This window comes from Mixophyes fleayi, chromosome 9, assembly GCF_038048845.1.
Source record: "Mixophyes fleayi isolate aMixFle1 chromosome 9, aMixFle1.hap1, whole genome shotgun sequence".
NCBI lineage: Eukaryota > Metazoa > Chordata > Amphibia > Anura > Limnodynastidae > Mixophyes > Mixophyes fleayi.
In genome coordinates this window covers 19,081,049-19,102,465 of record NC_134410.1, presented here as the reverse complement: position 1 = coordinate 19,102,465, position 21,417 = coordinate 19,081,049, and the positions used below count along the sequence as shown (strand labels likewise).

General features: G+C 39.4%; 1 protein-coding gene across 3 annotated transcripts in view; it reads right to left on the bottom strand.

The window, feature by feature from the left end:
• LOC142102124 (4-galactosyl-N-acetylglucosaminide 3-alpha-L-fucosyltransferase FUT5-like) overlaps nucleotides 1-20,450 on the bottom strand; it is a 74,850-nt gene extending 54,400 nt beyond the window's left edge. For 2 of the 3 annotated variants that reach the window (XM_075186768.1, XM_075186766.1), the window contains exon 1: nucleotides 20,276-20,450. In XM_075186768.1, coding sequence (XP_075042869.1) covers nucleotides 20,276-20,421 — 146 coding nt within the window. In that variant the 5' untranslated portion in view covers nucleotides 20,422-20,450. The remainder of the gene's footprint in view (nucleotides 1-20,275) is intronic. The other variant, XM_075186767.1, reaches the window with a different exon arrangement.
• Between the last annotated feature and the right edge of the window lie 967 nt (nucleotides 20,451-21,417).

Genomic DNA, 21,417 nt, shown 5'->3' with positions numbered 1-21,417 from the left:
TATCCTATGGTAAACATTCAATATAAAACCTCAGATGTTGCAGCAATTTAAAAAGGTGAAGCACCTAGATTGGTTAAAGGGGGAGGAGGCAAGATTACCTCCTGCAGGTTATCTGTGTAAATCTGTATAAAAGTAGAGATGTTCACTGATCCCAGTGTTCTGGTTTTGGTTTTGGATCTGTATAAACTTTGTGTTTTGGTTTTGGCAAAACCGGCCTCGCGTGTTTTGGTTTTCGATCCCTATTTTTTCTTAAATCCCTACGTTTTTTGCTCAAATCCCTTAATTTTGCTTTTTTCCCCCTACATTATTATTAATCTCAATAACACTATTTCAAGTCAATTTGGACCATCTCACAAGTCACAGTACTATTTTCATACACTTTCAAACAAAGACTGCAGCGACCTGGCTGGATGCTAAGCGACAGAGCAATGACTCAAACACACGGCAGTTCCTAGCACATCTAGGACACATTGTCACACAGCAGTGTCAGTAAAGAAAAGTGGTGCAAGATGGAATTGTCCTTGGATCATGAAATCATTTATGGTTCATTTGATCGCTCCAACCGTTCCTTGGATAACTGTGATAATTCTACAGCTAATACATGGCGATGAGCACTGACCCTCCCCCCGTGGGATGTGTGCTTTTATCAGACCCAGACCAATCCAAGGTGCCAGACAATGCACTAAAAACTGCCATTGTAATTCACAGCAAAAAGCAAGTTCATCACTGAGCTTCGAATCAGCCCCAATTCCCACAAAATTATAATATAGTTAGGTACCTTTGATGTAAAGTGCAGATTACAAACACTTTGTGCAATACTGATAAAACAACAGCAAAGTGAAAGGTAATACATATACACGTCTATTTAGACATCCATGCTTACATTACTTCTGCAAACAACGTTGTTCTTTGTTAATAAAACTGTTGACTTTATACCGTTCAAAAAAATTGAAAATAATCCTCCAATATTCTTTGGATGTTGATAGTTTATCAGGTGGAGTTACAGCAGAGGTGTCACTAATTCTGGTGAATTATTTTACCGTAGACAAGAGCAGGGGGTAAATGTATCAAGGTGCGATTTTGCCAGCGTGTTAAAATCGCAGCAAATCGCGGGTGTTTACCTGCGAGTTTAGTGAAAAAACCCTGAAATGGAGCTTACGCAAGTAGCGTAGCACATGCGCAATGAACTACGCTACTTGCGTAAGCTCTATTTACAGTATTAGGTGATTTCCCCAATAGCGTGGGAAAATCACTTAATACAGTACATAGAGGTGCGTTCATTGCATAACGGACCTCCTACTGGGTAGGAGGTGTTTTGCGGTGACTCCAAGGTGAAGTCGACAGGACTGGGAGAGAACTGGAAAATTGTGAACCGCACTGGGCAAACCCTAATAAAGGAAACCAGAGATACTTAAAAAGTCATAAAAAATAATGACTAATGTATATATTGAGTCTCTGGAAATGGTGCACCCTCACATATAACAACATATGTTAGCAGAAAAAGTGGAAGAGAGAGTATGTATTGAGGGGCACTCGGAGAATTGGGACAATGAAGTGTATGTACATAAAGTAAAAAATAATAAATCTTTATTGGTATTCATTAAAATGCAAAAATTCCATTTATAATTCTCAATAGTAATTCGATGTCCACAAAATTAGCGAAATGATTAAAAAATGCAAATGACCTGTAAGAACCAGTAGTAAAATTACTGTTAAGAAGCAGTGTTACCTGCTGGACTGTGTTGCTGTATAGTATAATTTAAATAAGGATAAAAATATCCTGTATATAGTACTTCAAATTCCTTGAGTCTCTAAACTAACAGTGGCAGGGAGTCTTATGATAATCTTATAATCCTTCCATAGTGAGCTGTTACGCTAACGATTATGTATCAGTATGTAAACATACTTATGTTAATTAAATTAAATTACTGGAAAAACTCCTAAAATCAAGCCTGCCTTATGTAGTTAATAATCGGCAGTATAATGAAGGGATTGATCTAATAAAATCTTAAATTCCCTTTAAGTAAAATGAAACAAATTTCCAGCTATCTATAGATCTGAACTCTCAGCGTCTATAAGATCCGGAAAGGTATTGTCAGTAATGTATCCGATTGTATTATGCAAGCACAGTAAATAAAGGAACCCACTGTGAGTAACTTAGCATATGTAATCAAAGCTGCCTGTCCAGGAGAGGACTCCCTGTGGAGGAATCTGCCTAGAAGCCAGGGCCGTCTTTCCCATTGGGCACAATGGGCAGGTGCCCGGGGGCCCTGCAGCCCAGGGGGGCCCTGCAGCCCAGGGGGGCCCTGCAGCCCAGGGGGGCCCGTTGGAGGCAGCAAAAAAAAACTGAAAAAAAAGAAGACAATACTTACCTTGCTCTCAGCTGGCGATCCGGCTCCCTCCATGGTCTCCTCCTCCGTCGCGCTCTCAGTGCATGTCGGGCGTGACGTCATCACACCCGCCCGACATCCATTGCGGAGCGCGACGGAAGAAGAGACCACGGAGGGAGCCGGATCGCCAGCTGATCGCAAGGTAAGTATTTTCTTCTTTTTTTTCAGGTTTTCTTTTTTTTTGCTGCCTCCGATGGGTTCCCCTGGGCTGCAGGGCCCATATATATAATCATAAAAATTTTTTTTTTTGTATATATAGGGGCCCCGGTGCACTGCTGTGCCCGGGGGCCCAAGATGTTCTTAAGGGGGCCCTGCTAGAAGCGGCTGTAAGCAGCGAGTATAATTGCATAGGAATCGCTGCTAAGATAAAGATAATTGTGTATACTGTAGCAATAGCATAGCGTATCCCTAGCATTTTATAGCAGCAGCCACTGTATGAGAGATTAGTATATAAAGGTGAAGAGACAGTAGAGCACAGAAACGCCCAACGCACGTTTCGCTAATTGGCTTTATCAAAGGCAACCAGAGGCAGCCCTTCAGTATGCTATTTAAAGCATGTAACCACGCCTTCAATGTGACGTCAGTATCAGTGACGTTTTTGGCAAACAAAGGTGGAGTCATGAGATTGACAGGTATATTGAACAATGTTACAGTACCGATGTTGTAGAAACATTTATAACATTCAATTAACACCCCCTGCGATCAGAAGAGTCATTTGATTGTTAAGAAGAATACAGTGCTAAATAGCATGAATATAAGCCATAGTAATTTTAGTGAGAAAAGTATAAGGGGTATAATAGAAGTCGGTTGTTAATTAGCAACTAGAAAAATATGTATTTGTTTACTGGCCTAATATAGCATTTACAGCTAGTGTATAATAAGATTAGTACTTTTAAAAGTAAATGGTATATAACCATTAAAAAGTCGTATAGGTAACCGTGAGTGACCAATGGTGCCTAGTGGTTGTGAAGGATAAATGAAAAAATAAAAAATAACTTTAAAAAAAATATACATATAAATAATATATAATAATAATTATGGGGAGTTCTAAATATTTGATTATAATATTTAGAGTGTATTTATTATAGAAAACTTAATTATTAAGAGATAAATATGGATAGAGAATAAGGATTAAATTGTAATTTAAACAAGTAATATATTTTTAAATCCTTTGGGACCATGTGTAGTGAAAAATACAATGTGATAAAAGGGAAAATTGAAGCTCCACTTTAGAAGGATTGAAATAACTATAACCATATCTTAAAATTATAGTATCTACAATCTAAAGCAGTCATCCCGAATTAGAAAAATCGTGTATAGAAGTAAGTTTAAGTTAATGAAGGTAAGTATGTAAATCACATTGGTAATACAAACAAGATTCCTTCAATAAGCTATAAATATACCATGTAGTTATTGAAGTCATTGAGACCATGTGGGGCTAGACTGTTCATAATAAAGATCTTTTTGGTTTCCCTTCTAAGTAATTCTAGCCCTAGACCTAGCGTAATTTGTTCCCTAGCAAAAGCTTGGAGCAATTTAGGGTCAGAATTATGGCATCCTAAGAAATGTCTTAAGAAATGTCTGGCCACAGAGGTTAGTTGTTTAAAATTCTCCTTGTCTTTATTTGCTCTTCTCACATTGCCCACGTGTTCCAAGACCCTAACTTTAAAGGGTCTGGTGGTCATCCCTATATAATGAAAGTTACATGGGCAAGTAAGGCAATAGATAACAATCGGCGAATTACAGTTTAAGAATTGTTTGATCTGCCAGTTCTTAGAGTAGCGGTCAAAGTAATTTTTTGTTTGTTTCATATATTGACAAGCACGGCAAAGACCACATTTAAAAAAGCCTGTTGTTATTGGGGTAAATTGTTTTACTGGAGATAAAACGCTGTGAACTAGATGGCCTTTAATATTTCTTGACCTTCTCCAGGTCATTAGAATACGGTCTCCAACAAACTCTTTTAGATCATCATTAGATTTTAGGATCTTAAGGTGTTTCTGAAAAATGTCATTGATTAATTTCCATTCCTGACAATATGTACCAATCATACGAAGTTGATTATCTTTGTTGTCTGATTTGGGGGCAGGGTAAATTAAAGTGTCCCTATCTTTTAAATTGGCCATATTAGCAGCTTTATTAATGATTTTGTTACTGTATCCTCTACATTTGAGTCTAACTTTTAATTCTGTAGCTCTCTTGTTCTAAGTATCTTTGTCCGAGAAATTTCTGCGTAACCGGAGCATTTCTCCTTTCGGAATTCCACGTATTACTGCAGGGTAATGCGCACTGGTCGCATGCAGTAGACTATTAGTGGCCGTTGGTTTACGATAGACATCTGTATTAAGCCTCCCATCATTTGATTTAAAAACAGTCAGGTCAAGAAAATTTATTTAAAATTCCTGTATCTCTGAGGTAAGTCTCAAATTCAAGGTATTAGTATTCAAGAGAGTCGTAAGGCTAACATCTGCTTCCCATAGAATGAGTATGTCATCAATGTATCTGAGCCACAAAATAATGTGGCTAGAATATACACTTTTGGCATCAATAAAAACAAACTCTCTCTCCCACCAACCCAGAAACAAGTTGGCATACGTTGGGGCACACACTGTGCCCATAGCAGTCCCTCGAATTTGAAGAAAAAAATTTTCTTCAAAAAGGAAGTAATTTTTGAACAACACAAATTCTAAGAGTGTAATCAGGAACTTATGAAAGTTATCACTACATGCCATGTTCAAAAAGTATTTAACTGCTTCTACTCCCAGTTTGTGAGGAATGTTAGAATAGAGGGATTCGACATCATACAAGGCAAAAAAAGTGTTTTCATTGACAGTGATGTTATTAAGTTTGGATAGTACATCCAGAGTGTCCCTGACATATGAGTCTAAGCTTTTCACATAATCCCATAGATGTATATCAATGAATCGGTTGGCTTTTTCTGTAAGACAAACCACCCCAGAAATGATGGGTCTCCCCGTTGGATTACGTTCGTTTTTGTGAACCTTAGGGAGTAGATAAAATGTCGATATTTTCGGGTTGTCAACAGAGAGAAATTGGAAGTCTGATTGAGTGATGGTGCCCCTTGAAAAGGCATTTTCAATCAAGTGATTGTACTGGGACAAGAAGTTATCTGTAGGATTAAAAATGAGGCGTTTATAGCAATCACCATTATTCAGTTGTTTATAAACTTCCTTTAAATACGTTTTTCGGGGCCACAGAACTGTATTACCGCCCTTATCTGAGGGTTTTATAATGATATCCTTCCAGTCCTCTATCTCTTTAAGCGCTGCTTTTTCATTTTTAGATAAGTTATTATTGGAATTCCCTCTACATCTCGTTTGGTACAGTAAATCCAAATCATGGGATACCATGTCTCTAAAAGTTTTTACTTGAGGACAGATCGATACATCGGGAGAAATTTTTGGGGTTTTAAATTGTATTGGTTGATCCGATTGACTAGTTGCATCACTAGGCTCATTACTAGAAGAATCCAATTCCTCTAGAATTTGTAGTGCCTGTATTTCGGCTTCAGTATCAAAAATAGGGATATCAGGATTGGTGTACATGTCCACAGTGGTGGCTTGTTCTCTTTGTTTGGTAATAAAGAACTTTTTTAAAAGTAATTTCCTGGAAAAAAGCATGAGGTCTTTCTCCCATTCAAATCTGTCAAATTTTTGAACTGGTGAGAAAGAAAGACCCCTGCTTAAAAATGAAATGTGATATTGGTTAGGAACTTTATCGGATAGATTGATAACTTTCATATCATCTGTTAATAACGTACTCGTCTGTTGTTTTTTCTGTAAGATTGTTGAGTTGGGAATTCCTGCTCTTCCATAGCCTTCCTTTTCCTTTCTCTTGTGTCTCTTGCCCCCCCCTTCGTATTTGTTTAGATTTGGATTGCCACCACCTTCTTTGTATCTGGGGTTTGAGCCCAAAAAATTCCTCATAGTGGATCGTTTGGCTCTTTGTTCTGGGGAGGAGTCCAGAATGTCACCTTCCGATGACTCTACCTCTGAGGTACCTGGATTAGATCTATTTCTATTAACTTTCCGAGTATCCCATTTGAATACCTTATTGTTAATATAGTCATTCTTATCTCTCGTAAATTTGCCGCGTTTTTTGTCAATTACCATTTTTTCAAAATAGTCCAGATCTTGTTGGAATTTATCATATGATTTCTTAAAATGATCAAGCTCCTCATATTGTTTGAGTTTTTCACTAAGTATAGCAATCTCCCGAGAGAGTTCATCCAATAGGAGACTGTCATGTTCAATCAAAATACCCATAAGGTCATTAGAAAATTTCGCTGATTCCCATTTTATTCTAAGTTCCTCGTTGGCCAGTTCAAAAGCTGGGTAAACTTTAGGCCGTAAGCCCCTTGGAATCATCTTTTGTTTGGTATAATTAATAAACAAAGTTTTATTCCAAAAGGTCTTTGTTTGTTTGAACATGAGTTTTTTGAAATCATAAAGTAATTGTGACCATCCCTTAGGGATAACATTGATATCTGAAGTATCAGAGAGAAACTCTGCATCTGCATAGCCTTGCCATTTCTCTTGTCTTTTAATTAAGTCACTTGCGATACTGAAGGATGCCATCTATAATTAATTATATGCTACTGTTAATTCTGTATGATAACAGTATAGACCCGTGCATGTGTTTACATACTGATACATAATCCTTAGCATAACAGCTCACTATGGAAGGATTATAAGATTATCATAAGACTCCCTGCCACTGTTAGTTTAGAGACTCAAGGAATTTGAAGTACTATATACAGGATATTTTTATCCTTATTTGAATTATACTATACAGCAACACAGTACAGCAGGTAACACTGCTTCTTAACAGTAATTTTACTACTGGTTCTTACAGGTCATTTGCATTTTTAATCATTACTCTAATTTTGTGGACATCGAATTACTATTGAGATTATAAATGGAATTTTTGCATTTTAATGAATACAAATAAAGATTTATTATTTTTTACTTTATGTACATACATTTCATTATCCCAACCCTCTGAGTGCCCCTCAATACATACTCTCTCTTCCACTTTTCCTGCTAAGGACTGGGAGAGAGTCTGGATGTGAGGAATAAAGCAGAGGGCGGAGTCAAGTGTGACACCGAGGCAGCAGGCTTGGGAGACTGAGGAAATGGTGGTGCTATTGACAGTGAGGGAGATTTGAGGGCAGGTGGTGACTCTGGCAGGAGGGAAGATAATAAGCTCTGTTTTGGACATGTTGAGCTTTAGGTAGCATTGGGACATCCATGTGGAGATAGCAGAAAGACAGTTGGTTACAAGAGATAGTACAGAGAGGAGAGAGGTCAGTGAAAGAGAGAGATAGATTTGTGTATCATCAGCGTAGAGGTGCTATTGGAGGCCGAATAAGCAAATTAGTGCCCCAAGAGAAGAGGTGTGCAATGAAAGAGTAAAGGACCAAGAGCAGAGACTTGTGGGACCTCAACAGATAGTGGGAGTGGAGGGGAGGATGTGCATGAAGTAGAAACACTTAAGGAGCGGTTTGATAGGTAGGAAGTGAACCAGGAAAGGACTGTGTCATGAAGTCTAATGGAGTGAAGGATGTTTGGAGAAGGGGGTGAGAGAGGGTTCTAGGAGAATGAGTATGGAGAAATTACCATTAGATTTTGCAGTAAGCAGAACATTGGTCACTTTTGTGAGAGCAGTTTCAGTGGAATGTTGGGGGCCAAAGACTGATTGCAGAAAGTCGAGAATGGAATGAAAGTAGAGAAAGTGAGAAAGGTGGTTGTACACTAATCGCTCAACTAGTTTGGAGGCAAAGGGGAGAGAAATAGGGCTGTAGTTGGAGAGAGAGGCTGGATCGAGAGATTTTTTTTAGAACAGGTGAGATGAGCGCATGTTTAAAGGAGGATGGAAATATGGCAGTGGAGAGAAACAGGTTGAAGAGGTGAGTTAGGGGTGGGCATGCAGTGGAGGAGAGGGAGCAGAGTAGTTGGGAGGGAATAGGGTCAAGTGGACAGGTTGTAGGATATTTGACTTAAAAGTCACGTGTCTGAAATCCCTTTCACTGCTTGGAATGCCGAATCTTCGTTCCTCGGTAATAAAAGGCATTTTAAAGGACAGTTGAAGCAGGTTAGATAATCGACTATAGAAAGGGCTTGTATTCACTGCATTGCAGCAGGGAGGGTAAAATGATTGAGGATGGAGAAGACATTAGTCAGGTAAATGAGACAGGGGTAAAACTGAGAGTGAGAGCGACTGAGGATGAAATGAGAGACCAAATGACAGAAAGGGCCGGACTTGGAGCAGGTACAATCCTGCTTCCCGAATGTTAACCTAAACTTTCATCCAAACAATTTTAGCCTTGCATGCATATTTTGAGTTGTACATTATTAGGAATCTAGATACATGTGACTCAAAAAGTATGTGGTTACATCAAAATGTACTTTAACATACTTCCCAGTTATCCCGATTGTGGCAGGGCATCCCGCGGGTAGCAAACCGGGTGGGCCTTAATAGGAAAGCGGGTGAAGTTTTGTTCAAATATGTCCATTTGGGGATGGAAATTGCATATTTTATTGTAACCTCAGTAATGATACAGCAGTGCTATTCAACAGAGGGCTGGTTTTCCAGGCGGGTGGGGGGTTTTAGCCCTGTTTTGTGGGTCTCCCTGGTATAGTGTGACCAGCCCAGTCTAACAAAGTCTGGTGTTGGTTATCACTTTTGCGAGGGGACCCTGTGCTTTTTGCCCCCCAGCTTTAGCAGTAACCAATGCAGGATATAGCACTGGTGCTGGGTATTTTAATTTCCGGGGGAGGGAGGTATGTAAGGAATCTTTCCTGCACCAGTAAGTGTAAACTTGACTCCTAGACTTGCAGAATTCAGGTCCTGGGCTTATGTAGCAAGGTGCTAAAGTGGGTGGTTCAAACCCAGATCACTTTGAATGTAGTGTTTCCAGGGCCGGATTAACCATAGGGCTAACTGGGCTATATTGCTTACAGTAAAGCATTTTCCTGAAAAGTATATACAAACCATTCGGGAACAAATAAATAGTATTTTTGTTTTTAACTACTGATCATATTATTTTATTATTTTTTTATGTTTTTATGCTAGATCATATTTTCGTTGTGTTATGCGTATGCATATTAATTAGAACCATTAACTACCAAAAGCACTATTTTTAATGTTAATACTAAGATTCCTATATACATAACTATTTAACAATTTAATTATCATAAATGTAGTTCACATTGCACTGCTATAATCATACTTTGTACCCATCTTAAGTTAGATTAGGATGGTTTAAGATAAGAAAAAATGCTTTAAAGATTACTAGTGATCTATAGTCAATGCAATATCAATCCTACAGATCTATTATATGAATACTGTAGAAATCACTATCTCAGACACTAGCAACAAGAACATGAAGATTTATACACTTGAATTCCTACAATTTTCTGCCAAAATGCTACTTGTCTCAGTTCACCTCCTTATAAAACTGCTTTCTATATAGACAGAGTAAAGCAATCAGAGATTGATTTGTGTACAGGGAAATAGATTATCACACAGGTAAGTGTTGTGAATCGCACAACACTGTGTTGTTACAGAGTAGTGATGAATTCAAGATCTCGGTTTCTGTGTCATAGCAAAGTGTTGAAACACCAGTATCACGGCTCCTATCAGAGACTCATCGGAGAGGAAAACAGACATAAATACCTTCTCTCTATCTCTCCAATAATATTGGAAGGACTACACCCATGAAAATTTTTTAATTTAAATTTAATTTAAAATTTAACTTTATAAAAATTGAGTGTGGTATATACCTAGCTGTATATATATTTACATACACACCTACAATACTGGGAATTATTCTCGGAGGCCACTGAAATTCAGGGACGGCCCTTTCACTTCCATAATTGCAGAGTTGCAAGATGGAATTGTCCTTGGGCCCTCCCACCCACCCTGATGTTGTTGAAATAGGACATGCGCACTTTAACAAACCAATCATTTCAGCGACAGGGCCTACCAAACAACTGTGGCTGAAATGATTGGTTTGTTTGGGCCCCCACACCAAAAAAGCTATTCATCTCTCCCTGTACAAACTAAACTGGCTCTACTGAGGCAAGATGTCGTCCTCATCCTCAACCTCTGATTCCTCTCCCCCTTCAGTGTGTACTTCCTCATCCTCACACATTATCAATTCGTCCCCGCTGGACTCCACAACCACAGGTCCCTCTGTAGTATCTGGAGGCCAGTGCTGTACTTGATTGAGGAATTGATAATTCATTTTTATGAACATCATTTTTTCACCGTTCTGCGGAAGCAACCTCCTTTGCCGCTCACTGACCAGGTTCCCCGCTGCACTAAAAACTCTTTCCAAGTACACACTGGAGGGGGGACAACTCAGGTAAAATAGAGCCAGTTTGTACAGGGGCTTCCAAACTGCCTTTTTTTCCTGCCAGTAACAATATGGACTGTCTGACATGTCTATTTGGATGGTGTCAGAAAAATAATCTGATTTGTTTTGCCAAAACACCTGACGAAAGGTTTTTGTTCTGATTTAGGGTTTTGGGTTCTGATTTATTTTAAAAAAGCATAAAAAGCGCTAAAATACATTATTTTGGTTTTTTTACACTCCTACGCTATTATTAACCTCAATAACATTCAATAACAATCATTTCCACTAATTTCCAGTCTATTCTGAACACCTCACACCTCACAATATTCTTTTTAGTCCAAAACGTTGCACCGCGGTAGCTTTCTGCACTGCGTAGTGGAGTGGCCCCGGTACCCAATTTGGTACCGGGGCCACAATACCTCCTCCAACTGGTCTCAATTCCACTGCACATATGGCTGCTCCTCCATCCTCTGCAGCAAATAGAGGGTGGAGTTCTAGCGTGTCAATACCTCTTGTTTTCGATCATGACAGTGCATTTTAATTATTTTTGGATTTGCCCCCAACACTGAATGTAGTTTAATATCTGATACGCATCTATCTAGACTGCGTAGTTGAGTGGCCCCGGTACCCAATTTGGTACCGGGGCCACAATATATCACCCTCAACAGGTCTGAATTCCACTGCACAGATGGCGGACACTGGATGGACGTCTAAAACCAACATAGATGTTAAGACCGCAGTTCCTCTTTTTTGGGACTGCTCAAACAATTAACGTAGTAATATAAATGGAAGTTACTATTTTTTTGAACTACAGAGAGAAAGAACTTAGTAATAAAAATGGCAGTTACTCTTTTTTGGAACTACAGAAAGAAAGAACGTGGTAATAAAAATGGCAGTTCCTCTTTTTTGTAACTACAAAAACAAAGAACGTAGTAATATAAATGGAAGTTACTATTTTTTGGAACTAATGAAAGAAAGAAAGTATTAATAGAATTGTCAGTTACTGCTTTTTTGAACTACAAAAACAAAGAACGTAGTAATAGAAATGGCAGTTCCTCTTTTTTGGAACTTAACAAGAATTATATAATTTTGTTTATTCAGAAATGATGAGTCTCTCTATTAGAGTGTAATGCCCCTTAAAACACCTTTAAATAAAATAGTACGTATTCTAGGAAACCCTGTTTATATATTTAACTTGGTTCTGCAAAAATATGCATGATGATCACTGGACAGAGATCTGTAATAGAGCAGCGATTAAAGTGGCCTGATTAAAGGTCATGTAAGATCTTAAAGCACTCACAATTATATAGACTGTATTCTCATTAAAGACGCTGCCTAACGTGTCTAAAAGTTGGCACTTATATAGCGCTTGCTTCACTGGGTGATGTGAGCAAGCGGAGTGTGTTAATATGGAGAGACCCTATCTAAACATTAATATGATAGAACAAATTGCAGCGCTGTATATGCTGTGTGTAGGTAAGGTAGGGATCTCAAATACCACGACACTCTGTTTAGCCTAATCCCTGACAATGTAATATCACGGAAAGCCTATTTGCTTATCAAGGGCAATGCCTAGCTTCTGCTAAATCAGACAGAGTATGCAGCGCACGTCTAACACCAACATAGCTGTGCCGGTGACATGGCCTGCAGGAATATCTCTGATGGAGATAGAACTAGGCCCCAAAGAGCACATAATGCCAAAAAAAGAGTTGCAAGATGGAATTGTCCTTGGGCCCTCCCACCCACCCTTATGTTGTTGAAATAGGACATGCACACTTTAACAAACCAATCATTTCAGCGACAGGGCCTACCAAACTACTGTGGCTGAAATGATTGGTTTGTTTGGGCCCCCACACAAAAAAAGCTATTCATCTCTCCCTGTACAAACTAAACTGGCTCTACTGAGGCAAGATGTCGTCCTCATCCTCATCCTCTGATTTCTGGCCCCCTTCAGTGTGTACTTCCTCCTCATCACACATTATCAATTCGTCCCTGCTGGACTCCACAACCACAGGTCCCTCTGTACTATCTGGAGGGCAGTGCTGTACTTGATTGAGGAATTATTAATTCATTTTTATGAACATCATTTTTTCAACGTTCTGAGGAAGCAACCTCCTTCGCCGCTCACTGACCAGGTTCCCCGCTGCACTACAAACTCTTTCCGAGTACACACTGGAGGGGGGACAACTGAGGTAAAAATAGAGCCAGTTTGTACAGGGGCTTCCAAACTGCCTTTTTTTTTCCTGCCAGTAACAATATGGACTGTCTGACATGTCTATTTGGATGGTGTCAGAAAAATAATCCTCCACCATTTTTTCTATTGTGACAGTATCCAATGCAGCAACAGTAGACATGTCTGCAATGGTTGGCAGGTCCTTCAGTCCGGCCCAAATGTTGTCTGCATCCCCGCTAGTGGGTCTTTTAGGAAAACTGAGCTTTTTCCTCGCAGCCTTAGGTGTGGAAGAAAATGAGGGTAGAGCTGTTGGTATGTCATGGTTCTCTTCAGAGGACAATTTCCTGACCAGCAGGTCTTTGCACCTCTGTAGACTTGTGTCCGCCGGAAACAGAGCCACAACATACGCTTTAAACCGAGGATCGAGCACGGTGGCCAGAATGTATTCCTCTGACTTTAAAAGAGTGACCACCCTCGGATCCTGGCAAAGCGTACGAAGGGCTTCATCCACAAGAGCTACATGCTTGGTGGAATCGCAATGATTTACCAGCTCCTCCCTCACTTTCTCTTGTAATATAGATTGCAGTACCTATTCTCTTGCACTGCTTAAAGAATGAACGTAGTAAATGTAATATAGATTGCAGTTCCTATTTTTTGGACTGCTGAAACAGTGAACGTAGTAATATAAATTGCAGTTTTTTTTTTGGACTGCTTAAACAGTGAACGTAGAAATATAGATTGCAGTTCCTATTTTTGGACTGCTGAAACAGTGAACGTAGTAATATAAATTGCAGTTTTTTTTTTGGACTGCTTAAACAGTGAACGTAGAAATATAGATTGCAGTTCCTATTTTTTGGACTGCTGAAACAGTGAACGTAGTAATATAGATTGCAGTTCCTATTTTTTGGATTGCAGAAACAGTGAATGTAGGTATTGCAGTACTAATATTTCAGGACTGCAATAATATATTGCTCTAGAATTTCTTTTTTTTGGAGTTTTTAATAATCAGACAATTACTATGGGCTTAGCACAATAATGCACAGGACTAAAGCACCACTGGACTCAGCAGGACAGACACTGGCCAAAGCACCACTGGACTCAGCAGGACAGAGCACAGGACAAAAGGACCACTGGACTCAGCAAGGACAGAGCACTGGACACAAGCATAAAGCACCACTGGACTCAGCAAGGACAGAGCACTGGACACAAGCATAAAGCACCACTGGACTCAGCAAGGACAGAGCACTGGACACAAGCATAAAGCACCACTGGACTCAGCAAGGACAGAGCACTGGACACAATCATAAAGCACAGCTGGACTGATCACACAGGAGTACCACTACCCTACAACCTCCCTCTACCCTGATCCCAGCCCAAATGAAAATGGCGGCCGCTAGCGGGGAATTTATGCAATCCGAGTCTCGCGAGATCCGACGCGAGACTTGGACGTCAGAGCCTCAGTTTCATTTTTTTTGGCCGCCGGAAATACCCGAACAGTGCTCGGATCCCGTCGGATCCGCACTGTTCAGGTGGGCTCGGATTAGCGGAATCCGAGCCCGCTCATCCTTAATATATACAAGTTAACCCGTGCATAATACTCATGCATTCTAGTCAAATCAAGCTACTTAAGGAGTTAAAAATGTTCTTGTCATGCATTTGGGGCTAGGCCAGGCCTCCTCAGGGGAAGAGCGTTACTTCCCGGCGTAAGCGCCCTTTTTTAAGGTGGTTTTGTCCACATGTCACCACCTCATCATTCTTCTCCATCACCTCATCCTTCATCTTTATCCCCACATCTATCCAGATGTCTATCCAGACACAGGGATCTCTCTCAGCGGTCCTGAGTATCACACTCCTCTCGCTCTGTCACCCCCGGCAACCACCAACCACTCCCCACTGTCACCCCCGGCAACCACCAACCACTCCCAACTGTCACCCCTGGCAACCGGCAACCACCAACCACTCCCCACTGTCGCCCCCGGCAACCACCAACCACTCCCAACTGTCACTTCTCCTTCAAGAAATATATACTGTATTTGCTGGCGTATAAGACGACTGGGCGTATAAGACGACCCCCAACATTTCCACTCAAAATATATAGTTTGTTATATACTCGCCGTATAAGACTACCCCCTCTTCCGCTCACCTTCCACACACCAAATAAAACGTAAAAGAACATCAGATTTGATTTCAACATGTTATTTTATATTCGAATGCCTATGACATGCAGGAAAACTGTCACAAGGCTGTATGTTATCAAACATGTACAGTAAACATAAAACAGTGCAAGTTTATTAAACGTAATTCACTAGTCAATGATAGAAGGAAGATAACAAATAGAGGGAGAGAGCAAGTGCACACTTACCCCTTGGCATAATCTTTAATGCTTTTTCATTTGATTTCCAGTCCCGAACCTTCTTTTCTGTTACTCCATATTGTCTTGCAGCAGCACAATTATTATGTTCCATGGCAAAGTTTACAACTTTAAGTTTAAAACTTGCATCGTATTTCTTTCTTTTTGCTGGTGCCATGATAGGGTTGATAGGGGTTTGACTGCTGGACATTTTCTATGCTGTATTGTGCTGTACAATGGTGCAGTACTGTGGTTGGCTGTTGGCTGTATACAAAGCCTGATTGGATTGGTCCCTGCTCCCTGTCTGCCCTCCCTGTCAGCAGAACGGGCCGGTCACGCCAAAAAGGCTGGCACCCCTGTATCGCTGCTGATGCTCGCCGCAGCCACGCTGATGACCCGCCGCGGCCGCACTGGATACCGCGCGATACTGGACCCGGTGTATAAGACGACCCCCCCACTTGGAGGCATGTTTTTCAGGGCAAAAAGTAGTCTTATACGCCAGCAAATAGGGTATATATTTTTTTAAAATCTTTATAAACACTTTTAACGATTAACAAATTAAATTAACAAATTAAAAACATCGTAGTATACCAAATTTCAGCCCTTTCTGAGTTTTTTTCCCACACACACACTAAGAATTTAGTAGGTCAGTGTATAACTCCGCCAAGCAGGTGGCGCTGCAGCAAATTTCAGCCCTTTCTAAAAAAAAAATTCCACACACACTAAGAATTTAGTAGGTCAGTGTATAACTTCGCCCAGCAGTTGGCGCTGCAGCTTGGTTTTTTTTTTTCCACACACATACACACGCCACTAGGCTTTTATATAGTAGATAATAGATATAGTGATAATGTTGAGAGGCACCTGGTTCTCTGCACCTTAGACCTCGAGGGCATCAATTAATGATGTTGTGACACAGTCGGTGGAGAAGAGTCGGGAGAAGCCAACCAGATACCATAATAAAGGAAGATGAGAAAACAGAACCTCTGCAGTGCTAACCTCTCAGGCTCCTATGAGCTTCTCTTCTTCTTTGGTGAATTGAAATGGCTGAAGGACAGTAAGGTGTGTATGTGTGTGTAGAACATTTCCATAGCTAATATTCATGAACAGGTTTAGGAACCAAAAAAGACATATTAAAAGTCATGTAAAATGGCAAATACTATCTTCTCTGGATGGCAGTAAAAATGGTTAGCGATTAAATATAGTTTTATCAAGATGACAGTCTGGACAAAATCCATACAAGGGAGCGCATACAAATTTTGCAAACCAAACCAACTGCCTTGATTTAAAAAGCTTGAACAGGGGTTTAATAGCAGAAAGTGCAGCCAAGTATTATTAGTATCTGGTGTAAACTAAGGGCTAGATTTACTAAGCTGCGGATTTGAAAAAGTGGGGATGTTGCCTATAGCAACCAATCAGATTCTAGTTGTCATTTTGTAGAAAGGACTAAATAAATGAAAGCTAGAATCTGATTGGTTGCTATAGGCAACATCCCCACTTTTGCAAACCCACAGCTTAGTAAATCTGGCCCTAAGTTCATTAAGATGAGCAAAGAAAATTATTAATTGACTGATCTGCCTGATTCCAAAGATCAACCTTTCTCTCCAAAACTGTGGGGTCAAAGGTCACGTGGCATGTATAGTCATATATATATATATAGAATAAATTAAGATTTCAATCTTTATTAGCATGTCATTTAAAAATATGCGCTGCTATTTGTGCATAAAATAAGTGATTAGGGCATTAGAAATGAATCCACCTATGGGTCATATCCATGATCCTTATACATTTTGAGATTAATAATTCAGCTGATTTCAAAATATCACAGTAATAACAGTTCCCTTTTAAAGTTGCAGTGTGGGAGTAAACACGATTGGTTTGCAATTAAATCCATGGCCATAACCCTGTGACACCACAATGTTAGCCCCAGTGGCACTGTGCTGTAGGCATATGCCGCACATTTAATGTGAACTGATCCACGTTCTGAATACAAGTTCAATCTATCCGGAAAGGACACATTTATATCTATGTAACTATTTAACAATTAAAATGATAAAAGACTCCTAAATAATATGTAAGCACTCTATAAAGAGTGTGTGGAAAGACAGTGCTTGAGGGCACTCCTGTCTGGGGCAGCACGGTGGCTATGTGGTTAGCACTTCTGCCTCACAGCGCTGGGGTCATGAGTTCAATTCCCGACCATGGCCTTATCTGTGTGGAGTTTGTACCCCGTGTTTGTGTGGGTTTCCTCCGGTTTCCTCCCACACTCCAAAAACATACTGGTAGGTTAATTGTCTGTTATCAAAATTGACCCTAGTCTCTCTCTCTCTCTGTGTGTGTGTGTGTGTATATTAGGGAATTTAGACTGTAAGCTCCAATGGGACAGGGACTGATGTGACTGAGTTCTCTACAGTGCTGCGGAATTAGTGGCGCTATATAAATAAATGGTGATGGTGATAATGATGATTCTTTATTATTAAATTGGAAAAATATTTTCTCTACCTCTTAAAAAGGAAACTGTTATTACTGTGTGTCGTTAACATAGAGAGCTTGCAGTTATTTATAAGGGATAATTCATAACTGCAGTGTAAATAGGTTGTATCAAATGAATCCATTGATAAGTTAGTGTAACAGTTAAAGACGCAGAGTCTGATGTATTTGTGTTTGATGGCTTTGCACACACCAGTGTGAACAGATAGAAGTGTCACCTGGGGGCAGTTCAAAGGACTCCCGGGGTGAGATGTAGACCATACTTACCTACTTTCTGTATTCTGATTCCAGAAGATGGGCGTGACTGGAGGGCGGGGCGGGGATGGGCAAGACAAATCGCGTCATTTTAGCCCCGCCCCGTGACGGAAATTACGTTTTGTCGCGGGGGGCGGGGCCAAAATGCAGCGATTCTGGCTGAATCGTGTCATTTAGCGGTGGCTGCAGCGGGATGCGGGAGATTTGCCAACTCTCCCGGGAGATTGACCCGAATTTCGGGAGTCTCCCGGACATTCCGGGAGAGTTGGCAAGTATGATGTAGACTATTTGTGACACTTGAATAGACGTTTAGGTACTGCTCAGCATGTGGTCTGGCTGAATGAGGCCATGTGCTAACATAGCCTATATGTAATACTGTACAGACAAAAATAATTCAGTTTTAAAATATGCCACTTAAAATCAATAAAAGTAGTGATCAACCACATATTCCTCAATAGCATGATGAAGGGCAGCTCATATGTTAAATTAAGAATTCTGCCCCACAGAGAAATGAAGAAAAGGAGTGTAAGCTCTGCGAATGCACTGTACTTAGGTATGCTTGATATGAAAAGATGGACAAAGTCATAGGGGATTTATTAATGATAAAATTGGATCGATATAACGCTGTCCAGGAAAAATATATCACATAGTAGAATTGGTTAGGAAATCAGGCAACATGTAAATTTGGTTTGAAAAAGTGTCCCAGGACACAACCCCCGATTAGCATCTGTGAAGACTGTCTCATTTCATGTTGCTTAAAAACCTGTGTGTGGAAAGGAGAATTTGTCAGCTTCTTGGGGAATCAATCTAATTGAAGGACTGTCCATCTTTCCTGCCTGCCCCAGGCATACAGATTATTATTGTAAGTAATGCTCTGTACTTCTGTGTCATCCCATTTGTTTTATAACTGTTTGCAATTTATTATTTGTATGTCCAATCTTTTTTCAGTATTTTTGTTATCTGTGTGCCCTGTACCTTTTGTATATTAAATCTAAAATTTAATAAGTTGCGTCCTTGATACTCTAAAGAATATAATATACATTTTTTCACTATACACTGTATTGTCTATTGTAGAAACTAACATTTGAATATATAAATGAAGAATTATAACAAAGAGAAATGCACACAAGAGAGCTGAACTAGAGAAGTCCATATAATGAAAACGTGGCTTAATGATTGTCTCTCTTTGGTACATAATCAGGGTTAACTACAGACAGGACTTCTGTCCAGTTAACTCAAATGTGTGGAATGAAATGCGTTAGCCCCTTACACTCACACAATCATTTGTATGTATGTGAGAGACCTTTGCCGAGCTTCCTGTTTTCTTAAAACAGACACACTTCATTTGTGTACTGAGTTTTTTATTAAAAGGAATGGAAAAATTCCTTTGTCCCAGTTCACAGAGACAGACTGAACACTGTTGTGGTCTGTCAAGTAGACAGTGTCAGGGTTGCTATGACGGATCACCAACATCTTAAAAATATGCAATTAAATTCATTATTTCAATTTAGTGCAGATTTGATAGGACAGATGTTAATCTCTAGGGGCCTGATTCATTAAGGATCTTAACTTAAGAAACTTCTTATTTCAGTCTCCTGGACAAAACCATGTTTCAATGCAAGGGGTGCAAATTAGTATTCTGTTTTGCACATAAGTTAAATACTGACTGTTTTTTCATGTAGCACACAAATATCAACTTTACATTTCAATGTACAAATAAGCTATCAAGTATTTGTATGCTACATGAAAAAACAGTCAGTATTTAACTTATGTGCTAAACAGAATACTAATTTGCACCCCTTGCATTGAAACATGGTTTTGTCCAGGAGACTGAAATAAGAAGTTTCTTAAGTTAAGATCCTTAATGATTCAGGCACCAAATTACTTCCAGTAGTGCTTCTTATAAGCTGGAATTAAAGCTAGGCTATAGTATATCACTGCTCTTTAGAAGCCATTGTGGGGAATAAAGACATTTTGAAAATGCCACCATCAAGCCCTCCAGAGTATTTTGCGCTCTTTACACCACTGTAAATCTGTCCGCTATTAGAGACATAGAAACATCTGAGAAAAGAAGACTAATGCAAAACTACCCCAGACACTTCCTAACTTACATTGCACCCTCATAAGCCAGTGATTGACCTATGTAAAAGCCTCCCCTCTTCTCCTTGAGTAAAGAATCACCAGTTCCCACACCAATTTAATGTAGGTACTAAAATTGTGCAGAATATCATTTTACTAACCTCTCTTGAGGTCCACAGAACGCTCTTCGCCAGTAGCAGACACAAGTCTCAAGCCAAGATAGTCCCAAAAACAAATCTACTGCACTTGAAGGTTTTACATGAGCCTGCGTGTTAAGCGCCACCTCCTCTGGGCATCTCTCTAGCATCCTGCTCCTGTTGGCAGCATCTCAGTGAATCCTTGTCTGCGGCAGAAAAGTCTGACTTTGTGTGTTGATGCCTGAGGCAACCTACAGAAGACAGCTGAAAACAACTAACTCATATAAATTAAGTTTATTGGATGCAGATATTATTTTCAATTGTTTATTGTTCAAGGGAGTCATAAATTGCATAATATACACCTTTTTATATTATATTTCGTTAAATGACCTTCATTTTTTCCTACTAGCTAGATGTTAGGCAATCTTTTAGTCATTATTTTATATTTGTTGATTCACTATACTGCATTATAAATTGTAGAAATCAACATTTAAAAATATATGTGAATGAAGAAGCACAATGATGAGAAACGAGAGTGCTCCAAATAAGTTTGGTATTTGTTAGCTGCGCCCTGACTCTTGGGCACAGGTTTCCAGCTTCTAATGAATTTTCCTCGCTCACCCTCACTCTTTCAACCTTTCTTCCCAGCTGTGCTTTGAGCTACCTGAGTTATATTGTTATTGTTTTTATACTGTGCTGTTTTACCTTGTACTGTCCTACTGTTTGTTTCTGTACGGCACTGTGGATATTTTGTGACATCCTATAAATAAAAATTAATAATAATAATAATAATAATATTTAGGAAAGAGTAAACCAACTGCATTAGAAAGCCATAGTGTAGTATCAAACAAACCCCCTTAGATATCATTGTACCAATACATATAGTAATCTACATATATTGTTAGGGTGCTCTCAGTAGTAAGATATATGCACTAAAGAATCAAAAAGAAAAAAAGTACTACTAAAAAAAGGCCACTTCAGGGGTAAATGTAAATCTATGTAATATTATACTCAATGATATAATATCAAGCACTACGGTAATGTGGAATATATCAGTGCTCTACCTAATATATATATATATATATATATATATATATATATATATATATATATATATATATATATATATATATTTTAACATAATCAGGGGACAGGTACAATCTCCA